Here is a 10,745-nt window from a genome sequence, read left to right on the forward strand (position 1 = left end):
GTCTGCTTTTCCTTCATATGTTATGCTCGCTTAAAAATACTATGATTCAGACTATCTAGTTCCTTTCTTGTGGGGAGCATACACTTAACATTTTAAAATGTTATTTTCACATTTTGAATTGTGGTAGTCCACACAATGCGGGAAAAGCAATAGTTTCATATTAATATTTTGTTACACCAATTTTATTGTGTTTGGAAAGTGTTCCCTGGTGCAGTCAGGTACACAGAATTTAGATGGTTTGTAACCCTTTGTTCTTATGATACAAACTATTGGCATGGTCAGAACATGTCAGTCTGCCTTTGATTTTGAATACTCTTTTTCAATTCACTGTGTCAAAGGTCACAGAGACAGCATGGAGTTGCAGCGGTTTAAAGAAGCAGCAAGCAAAATTAAAGAAAGAAGTGCTGATATTGAGGTAACGTGTTTTTCAGAAAGTCTTTCCGTGATTAGTGAGGATAGTGTTTTTTGGTGGCTGTGTTTTTTTTTCAATTGTAACTTCACCATATGTCTTGATTAAGTCTAAGAGCAAATACAATCAAAGAACTTCCAAAATGCAGCCTGGAAGGAATGCATCTCTTATGATTAGCAATGGAGTGAAAACTTGTGCAACCTTAACTGCACATCAAGTACTCTTGTTTCATAATATGATATTAATGAAATATCAAAGAAGTTCTGAGGTTATGAAAGCTGAAATGAATATAACTGCAAATTAAAATTAAGATAAAATTATATATCCCACAATTAAATAAGAAACATTTGAAACTTGTAAATTTCAAGATAGGTGTTTAGGAAGATTTAAGCGATTTACAGTAATATTACACAGACCAAGATGATAGTGTATATGATTGAAAGTGACTGCAGTTCCTTCAAAGGTTGTTTGTTGTGCTTCCAAGAAGAAAAGGCCTTTCTACTAAACTTTGTTAACTAAAATGGTGTATAATTTCAGGTTTCGTAAAAAAATATTACAAATAACTACTGGGAAGTTATTAATTGTGACAAACCTGTCCTCCAGGTGATATACACACACACACACATATATATATATATATATAAAAGCTTCCATTTGCAGTTACCCCTCACTGGGGGGAGAATCTGACTTGAGAATTGCATGATGACCATTTGCAATGTCAAAACTTCTGCTGAGTTGTTCCTTGTTCGCCTTCTGATAAGTATCATGTGTGACCAAGAAGTTTTTTGTGTGTGGGTATTCCAGTACTACTTTTAATAATGTTTACAATTTGCTTTTTTTTTTTTTTTTTTTAAATAGGAGCAACAGGAAGACTTCAAAAAAGCTGTATTGGAGGGAAGAGAGACAACCAGACTTCAAGTAAGTACAGAAGGTTTCCATTTTATTCTAGAAAGACAATTTTCACCAGATGGTAGAATTTATTCATTACAGTGAAGATAAGAAACTCTGTTTTCATAGATCACTATTTTCAGGGGAAAGATATAATGAACCCTTGTCATGATTTAAAGAATTAAAAAAAAAAAAAAAGGGAAAAAAAAAGAAACAACACACTTTGGGAAGTTTGCCAGTTGTGTAAGGGGTAGTTATAGTCTATTCTTCCACAAAAAAAATACAGAATTTGCCTTCAAATGTCTTCACAAAGTATGACATTAAAGTTACGATATCCAGACACAGTACATATAGAGTAATAGAATTTATAAAGACACAGAAGAGTAGGGGAGGATGTATGTATCTTCTGGCAGCCATGCATTGTTATCTTGGCTTAGCATTCTCTGGTACATTTCAATGAAGTATTTCTGTCTAGGGATGTAAAGAAATAATCTTTCTCATCGGTATCCATACACAAATAGTATATGTATATACTCACACACTTGGTACACATACACACGCACACCTGTACACATACCCGTGGGTGTGTGCCTTTGAAGGGTCAGAAAGGCTGGTAACAACTTCCTAATTGTGGCAAGTCTTGAAATGAAAGCGAAGCATACCATTCTAAGTTCAAGTTTTTTTGTTCTACAGAATCATGAATTTTAAAATTTCATTCAGGTAACCATTGGAATTATTAGGCTGATTGTGAGGAGTGTTCTGGCCCCATTGCAGTGTACGTGAAGTTGCAGTTTGGGATGAAGATGTCTTTCTATTTGTTTGCAAAATAAACGTTTTGTTGTCTGAAGCTGACCGTTTCAGTAGATAGTCAAAGTATGTAATTATTATTAAGGAATGTGTCCATGGGGAAATTCACTTCATAAACTGTAGGTATTTGTGGCAACACTTAGATTTTATTTTTAGTTTCAATGGCTTTTTCAAACTGAACTTTAGTTTCTGACTGAGCCAAGTTCTCAAATGAGAATTGATAGTTAATGAAGATACATAACAGAACAGCTGAACGCGGTGCTTGTAGAGATCTAGCATAATGTGCATCTCTACAATCATGTCTTATTGTAACGTTCTCTTTAAAAGTATTTTTTCCGAATAGATCAATAGTCTTAATAAGCAACTGAAAATGTTAGAACTGATACTGTAAAAAGTGTTTTAGCTGAATTATGCACTTGACGTAAGCATTTTTTTGCAGCAAGGTATTTGAGGTACATCCACAAGTCTAAAAAACATATATATTTCTAATGTAGTGCTAAAAAAAGTAGTACTTGAGAACAATGATAATGATGATATGTGTACTTCTTTTGTAGGGTCTTCAAACTGACTGTGGTCTAAGACAGTCTAGTTCTTGCTGTGGGTTTACTGACCCTTTGGCAGTCCATTCAGAACAATGTAAGTATGTCATCGATTCAGGTGGCCTAATTTTCTTACTCAATTTTGTTGACAATGCATATTCCAAGAGGGTGCAAGGAAAACAGAAAAAGTTAAACCATCTCGAAGTGTTTTCATGATTGGTGCTATTTAAATTGGCTCTCACGTTTCACTGTGATTCTTCTCCTCATGCCAGCTAAATTCTGTTTGCAACAGCAAATACCCAAATAGCTAGATCATAAAAAGGTAAGTGATACAGCCAGAACTGTGCTGGAAACTTCTAACAGTAGATAATTGTGGATCAGGCCTTTTTTATATAGGAGACCAATTAAGCTGTCTAGTTGCTCACTCTGTTAGAAAATAGGTAACAAAGACACATGCCATTCTTTGTCCAGTTATTAATCTTTTTCATTTGTAGTATACAGCAAGAGTAGAAGAGCATCAAGTGAAGATACTCAGCAAGTAGATTCTAAAGCAGCCTTGTTGACGGTTTGTATCCTCCTCTCTTTGTTGTTGTCAAGTAGAACTAGAAAGTGAACAAATAAAGGTGAAGAAACAGACTGCATGAAGAATAATACTGATTTGTAGTCTTATTCGTTCAAGGAGGCAACAGGAGGGGACCTGTTTCGACTGAGGGAAGAAGTTGTACATATTATCTACTACATATTGTGCATGTTCTCACTACGAAAACATATGGTGCTTCCTGTTTATGTAAAACAAGCCTTTTTGTTTAAGAACAAAAATGCTTATACGATCTATAAAACAAAGAACATAGACTTTTCTGTTCTTTTAATTGTATTTACCAATCCTCAGTTGTATTTGAGTCTTTCTGTTCAACTGCAGTTTGGTACAGTTTAGTGAAATCTTTCCAATAAGCAGGCTGTACTGCAAGATCTTAAAACACGTAACTCCCCTGCCCCCCAAATTAAATATACGGTGTTCTTCTTACAAAATTGAAGCCTTCTTTTTTCCCCTTTGATTTAAAGGATTGGTTGCAAGGTAGACCTTCAAATAGCAATCAAATGTAAGTAAGCTTTCTAGTAATGAAGAAATTCCATTATATATTTTGATTTTTCTTTTTGGTTGTAGTCTTTGGCTGCAGTGTTACTCAGCTGTGTTTAATGAAAAAACAAGGTTTAAGGATTTTTCTAATAAATAACTGAATGTGTTCACTGGAATGCTGTGATAGGTTATATTTAAGTTAATTGAGTCACATATCAGAGGGCAAAACATGCTCTTACATGAAAATGTCTGTGTTGACACTTATTAATGAGCTAACTTCCTGGCAAAGTTCTTTACCCAACCTTCCAAATTGTAAACCTTCTCTGAAATTGTGCAGTCATTGCTCTTGTTAACAATTATCCCCTGAGTTAACTGTTAAAAGCATTACCTTATTAATCTGATAACAGAAGGGTAAGCTGTTGTGAACACACTTTAATTAAGCACCTCTGTGGGAATGAGCTCTTGTGATGCAAACTTTACATAATGTTGTGCGTGACTTGGTGGTATTTAAAGTATAGCTCTAAAACCAGGAGATTACTTAACAGCCTTCCATTACCATTTTGTAATTAAACAGCAGTTCTGCCCTTGAAAAATAAGATAAAAGCATTACTGTGAGGTTAACAAGGTCACCTAGGATGATGTGTCAAAATCAGTAAATATAAAAAGTTTTTAAGAAGCAATAACAGTTGGTTTTGTGACATTTCACAGGCCATCTGAAGAAGATGCATTGAATGGTAAGTTTTTTGTTTCTGCTATAAACAAGCTGGGAGCTTTTTCATACAAGCAACTGTTTGGGTCATGTATGAGAATATGTTTGCTGATAATTTGGAGCTTAATGGAGAGGTAGCACTGTGATTACTTTTTTAACAGCCTACCTTCAAGTACTACAATTTCTTCTAAAGTACTGAAGATCTAAGCGAGATCCTTAATTTTCTGCATAGCAAATCTTTTTCAAGCTCTAGTCACTTGGGAAGTGGTCTTTGCACGTGGTTATTTTGGTACACAGTACAGGTAGCAGGCAGTGTCTCTTTCATTATTTCTGGTCTCTCTCAGGCATCGCTTCTCCTTTCAAGCCTATCATGGATATCAATTACTATTATTCAGGTCAGTGCCTCTTATAACTATAGTTCATATCTCTAATGACACTTTTTAGAACCTTAAAATCTAATAAATGCTGTAATTTTTCTCTAGCTGTAGAAAGAAATAACTTGATGAGGTTATCACAGAGCATTCCCTTCACTCCTGTGCCTCCAAGAGGTAAAGATTGTAATTCTTGTTGGTGAGTGGAGGGGGAGGGTCAGAGTTCAAAGGGCTTGTTTAGTACGGTCTTTTGGGGAAGAAAACGAAAGAAATCCCTGTACAAATTTCTTCTAATAGAAGATTGTAAAGACAAATTTCATGTTTGCTTATAACTAGTAAACTAAAATAGTGTCTCTCTTGCAACGCTCAAAAATTTAAATGTCTGACACCTTTTCTAGGGCAGCTCACTTGATTATGAAATTTAGGTTAATTGTAGTTGTCCTCAGAATGGTGGTGATAGAATTGTACTAGCAATTTTTATAGCAAACTATTCTGCAAGTATTCCTTTAAGTTAGGGCTTGTTTTGACTCATTTAAAGTGTATGTAAGCATTTAGTCAGTGTTCTTAATGCTGTTTGAATGGTGTCATTAATAGTTCTAATCAGGAGGACAAAAACGCTGTAGTACTGTGCTGCTGTATGAAAGAAAAGAGGGGTCTTTCTACTGGCTAGTTTCATTTTTTTTACTGATTCAGAATGCGAGGGACAACTTCATATGTGTTGAGATCTAAGAAACTGAAGATATTCAGTGCTTTAATTTGAAAATTAAATGTGGTGATTGCTTTTTGTATTGTAATACAGGTGAACCAGTCACTGTGTATCGCCTTGAAGAAAGTTCTCCCAACATCTTGAACAACAGCATGTCTTCCTGGTCACAACTAGGACTCTGTGCTAAAATTGAATTTTTAAGTAAAGAGGAGATGGGAGGAGGTTTACGTCGAGCTCTTAAAGTAGTATGCACGTGGTCGGAATATGATATCCTCAAATCAGGTCATCTTTATATCATCAAGTCTTTTCTTCCTGAAGTTGTGAATACTTGGTCAAGCATTTATAAAGAGGATACTGTGTTACACTTGTGCTTGAGAGTAAGTTTTATTCTTGTCAATTATTAAGCATAGACAGGCATTATTTTTTCCCACCTGAAAAATAGTGTGTGTGTGTATGTGTATATATATATACACATATTAGAAAAGAAAAAAAGTTAATTTTCTGTTCTCTATGAACTAAAGGGTTAAAACTCTGCTACAGTATGTTTTACTAATTCAAAAAGCTCAAAGTCTTAAAATGTAAATTTAAAAGCAAGCAATTCGTTACACTGTCTTGGGGGAATCAGTAGTTACTGTTCTTGCTGTTCTTTTTTTTTTTTTGGCTCCGTAATGATTCCTTTCATATAATGCTGCTAATAAAATATGGGCTCTGAATTTTAGGAAATTCAGCAGCAGAGGGCAGCACAGAAGCTCACTTTTGCTTTCAATCAAATGAAGCCCAAATCCATACCATACTCTCCAAGGTAAGTAAATTTAAACTTCTAGCATATTACATGTTTTCTTCCAGAAGAATGCCTACAGGGCTGTGAACATACAGCTCAAATATATTAAGGTACTGATACGTGAATATGTCTCTGAACATTAAAGAATGTGTCAGACAAATATTCTTGGCAGTGTTTTCATTGATACTTTCTTGCACTGCTTCTAGCCTAGAGTGATAATATTAATGAATTTATATAGTAGTTTCCAATGTTTTAAATGATAAGTAAATCAAAGAACTGTCTAGTAGTAAATGACTAAATTGTCATTTGTTTGGAAATATATTCATTAAGTATGCTTTTTACTAGGTTCCTGGAAGTTTTCCTGTTATATTGCCACTCTGCTGGCCAGTGGTTTGCAGTTGAAGAGTGCATGACAGGAGACTTCAGAAAATACAACAACAACAATGGTGATGAAATAATTCCAACTAACATGCTAGAGGAGGTTATGCTAGCTTTCAGCCATTGGACCTATGAGTATACAAGAGGGGAATTGCTGGTACTAGATCTGCAAGGTAACGTCCCGATTTTGAAATTGGGGTCAACAGCCAAGGTATATGGGTCTTTCTCACAGAATAATAGAGTTGAGTTGGAAGGGAGCCATAAGGGTCATTGATTCCAACTCCTGGACTCTCTTGTGATAGCATTTTATTAAGAATTCATATGCGATAAGGAGTATTTATATTCAATAAGCAGTATTTAGTGTGTCTTAGTCTAGTTCATCTGAATCAATGATGGGTTTATTAAATATGGCACAAAATGTTACAGCACTACAGAGAATATAAATATATAGGAGTTTTCCCAATTATATGTGCCATACATATATATATATATATATATATATATATATATATTTGTTGACACATTTGTATAGTGCCAATATGGCAAGCTGTATTTATACTTAATTGTGTGTCAGATATTCTGTCTGTGAGAAGTTCTATATAGGAAATTTTTTTCTCTCAGGTGAAAATTAGTTAAGAATTGCAGGCAGATGTAGAATTAGGTGAAGGAAGTCTGAGAGGTACTAAGTGCTTGCTGAGGAGCAATTCATGTAAGAATAAAGAGTATTCTATACCATTTTAATTCTTTCTGCCTTTATTCTTGGGAAAGCTGAGAAGTCATAGCTAACAATGGCAAGGCTTTTCAATATTAATGCATTTATGTAATGTATCAGATTTAATTTTTTCTTCATGTGCTGTCTGAAGGTGTTGGTGAAAACTTGACAGATCCCTCTGTGATAAAAGCTGGCGAAAAAAGGTAAGGTCAAAGAAGGGTTTAAAGAAAAAAAGTACTGTAAAAATTCTGCCAGAGAACACATGCAATCCATGTTTACACACTCTTTATTTCTAAGGTCATATGATATGGTGTTTGGTCCAGCCAATCTGGGAGAGGATGCAATAAAAAACTTCAGAGCAAAGCATCACTGTAACTCCTGCTGCAGGAAACTTAAACTTCCTGGTAAGAGTGGTGCTGTATTTTTTTTCTGAGGCACTTGGGTATCATGATGTTTTGTATGATGCATAATGAAATAGTAATGTCATGCCATGAAAGTAGAGTAAATAATAAACATCCGTTTTGTATTTTTACTTTAAAAAGATATGCCATTTTAAGATAAAAAAATCCTAGTTGAAGGATTTAACAATGTGTAATCTATATTTGTATGCACAGTACTTGAAGAAGGTAGACTAGATTGATCTTGACTTCAGAAGGTGCAGTAAAAAATAATAAGAGTTCCCAGAAAAAGTAGGAAAAGGAGGTAAAGATACTGCAAAATCTGAGACTTCTTAGCCAAAAACTGGAATATGTTTTTTTGGGGGCTTTGCCCTTTTTTTATACATATCTAGGTCTGCATAAATTTGTTCTATTAAACTATTCAATTCTGAACATTTTTGTTGCATGGACTACACTGCACTCATATCAAACCTTGAAATTATTTCTCTGTATCAGGCTTTTAGACTCCAGAATAACTTAAGGAACTTGCATGATCTTGCCTGTTTAATGCTACTCTTTTAGGTTGCTTCTCATATGAAGAGAGGTCTTTTATTTTAAATTTGAGTTTTAACTCCTGGTAGCATCAAAGGGTATCATGAAAGGGTCTGATTTCCATTAGAAGTTGATTTGGTACTTGCTATATAGTATCTATAAATAAAATAATTAAGTTTCCATCACTTTTTAAAGCAGAACTATGTGCTTCCTGTTACGTATACGATAAAACATCCTTCTGTGGCATTGAATACATATTGAGGAATTCTTATTTATAAGTACATATGCCTAGCCAGTTATTTGAAATAACTTATGCTTCATTGTTTCTACACTCCAAAGAAATAGTAACTGATATGACTTCATTTTGTTTATTTAGATCTGAAGAGGAATGATTACACACCTGACAAGATTATATTCCCTCAGGATGATTCCCCTGAATTGACAATTCAGCCTGGAAGCTGCACCAAAGAATCAGATTCAGCTAATTCTATTCGTTTGATGCTCTAATGATGTGACCAAATCAGTGGCCTCATCCAAACTTCATGGAATGTCACAAAGTTGTCACTTATCTTTCCTCCACCATAATTAAAAGAAAGATGCATCAAAACAAGGATTACTGTGTTATAAGTGGAATTTGGCTGGTCCATTATCTAAGGACCTAACAACTTGTGATAACCATCTACAGAGAACAGCTTGGCAGCTGATCGTTTTAGAGGTTGAATAATGATGAGTATTTATGGTATGTTTTTAAAAGGGGCTTTTTAGCAGAAGGTTTATTTTTGATTTTGTTTCAGTTTAGTGGAGGATTTTCTCTCTGTAGTCCTGTGGTGTGCAATATGCCTTCAACCAAAAGGATTTTGGTAGTTGATGTTTTAAGGTAAAGCATTTGCCTCTTTGGCAGCTGTCTTAACTGTCAATCAGTAAAAGATAGGAGAAAGCACCTACCTCTCTGATGCCAGAGTATTCTGTGAGCGTTTCTGGAACGGTTCCACTAATGTTTTCTCACCAGATGTCGTCTTCTCTGGCTTTTTTGAAGAAGACAGAGCCAAATGAGGGGTGTGTATGTGATGCCAGTAGGTTGAGGTTGAAGGTAGGAACTTAATCTGTTCCAATAGAGAGAGAGTCTCCTGAATCAGGATTCAGCTTTGTAGCTGTAAAGCTGTTATTTTTTGTGGAATAGAGCCCTAATTGTGCATAATGAGATTTCTTGTTTTATACATTTCAGTTTTATCATGTCACCATGAAATAGTAACAAACAAAGCCATGATAGACTGGTATAATCATATTTAATAGAAGAAATAGTATGTACTGGTCCAAATAAGTTGCCTTGTGAGAACACAAGTTGGAAGTGCTTTTTGTTGTATGTAGTGACTGCTTCAGAAGTTATGCCTTCCAAAGATCTCATAAAACCAGTGTATCAAACTGAATGTACACATAACTTTTAAATGTATTTAAAATTGTGTAGAAAACATCTTTAATGTTATGTTATTTGTGGTACTTATTTAAGAGAGACTAGGGTTGGAATAGCGTTATGTAAAGTACGGGAGATTGCAATGCACCTTCATGCCAATAAAATGTAATTTAACTGTCCCAAATATTGTTGAGCATTCAGCAAGAAAAAACTGTCGTCCAACTGAAGTTTCATGCTGCGATTTTTTTGTTACATAGGTACTAATTTGTAATTTTTAATTAAAAGGGCAGTATATAGTTCTATAAATTTTTTTATTCAGTAGTGTATCTTATAGATACAGACTTAAGGCACGAACACAATAGCTGTTTAAATGGTGTTTTATGTTTGACGGGGAAAGGTAAAATGTTATAAGGATATAATACTGTATACATTTTGTATATCATTAAATCTTTAAAGAATCTAAAATAAATTTATTCTTGTTTACAGACTTCTGCTGTCCGTCTTTAGTCTGAAAGGCTTTTTGGGTGAATTTGAATAGCTCTTTATGCAGAAAAGTAGAATTTGCTGTGCTGGACCAAAGCAGTTGTCCACGTTTGGAGTATCTCAACTTTGGTAACACCAGGAACTGGGGGAAAAAATGTGAAAACACCTGTAGTGGACAAACTTATGTAATAGGATTAACGAGTAAATGAGACAAAATATTTTAAAGCTCTTTATAGTGTTTGTTTAAAATTTGTAGTTCCTTGTTTGATTCCTGCCAGCATCCCCTTCTGTTGTTGTCAGGTGATAGGCATCTATTCAAGATAGTAATTATAACTTTTCAATGCTGTATTTTAGTCAAGTAAAAGCAATAGTCAATGTATTAGTGAGGCTAGCTCTTAAAATTGGGAAGGATTCCTAGAGGAGCCTCAAGTGTTATAAACCAAATTTAGTATATAAAAAAGGATAACCGTTTTGGGAAAAATACACATTAAAGTTAGGAAACATTGTTTCCTGACGATATTTAACAATGCACAGTTCACTTATA

At 34.5% G+C, this 10,745-nt stretch overlaps 1 protein-coding gene across 3 annotated transcripts in view; it reads left to right on the forward strand.

The window, feature by feature from the left end:
- Positions 1–10,202, forward strand: part of TRPM7 (transient receptor potential cation channel subfamily M member 7) — a 55,182-nt gene extending 44,980 nt beyond the window's left edge. For all 3 annotated transcript variants that reach the window (XM_040569889.1, XM_040569890.1, XM_040569891.1), the window contains 14 exons: positions 339–415; positions 1,268–1,327; positions 2,659–2,740; positions 3,138–3,208; positions 3,706–3,743; positions 4,430–4,455; positions 4,775–4,825; positions 4,913–4,978; positions 5,601–5,884; positions 6,227–6,309; positions 6,634–6,839; positions 7,530–7,581; positions 7,676–7,782; positions 8,684–10,202. In XM_040569889.1, the coding sequence (XP_040425823.1) occupies positions 339–415; positions 1,268–1,327; positions 2,659–2,740; positions 3,138–3,208; positions 3,706–3,743; positions 4,430–4,455; positions 4,775–4,825; positions 4,913–4,978; positions 5,601–5,884; positions 6,227–6,309; positions 6,634–6,839; positions 7,530–7,581; positions 7,676–7,782; positions 8,684–8,814 (1,334 nt within the window). In that variant the 3' untranslated portion in view covers positions 8,815–10,202. The remainder of the gene's footprint in view (positions 1–338; positions 416–1,267; positions 1,328–2,658; positions 2,741–3,137; positions 3,209–3,705; positions 3,744–4,429; positions 4,456–4,774; positions 4,826–4,912; positions 4,979–5,600; positions 5,885–6,226; positions 6,310–6,633; positions 6,840–7,529; positions 7,582–7,675; positions 7,783–8,683) is intronic.
- Positions 10,203–10,745: the final 543 nt, after the last annotated feature.

Source organism: Cygnus olor, chromosome 11 (assembly GCF_009769625.2).
Source record: "Cygnus olor isolate bCygOlo1 chromosome 11, bCygOlo1.pri.v2, whole genome shotgun sequence".
NCBI classification, from domain to species: Eukaryota; Metazoa; Chordata; class Aves; order Anseriformes; family Anatidae; genus Cygnus; species Cygnus olor.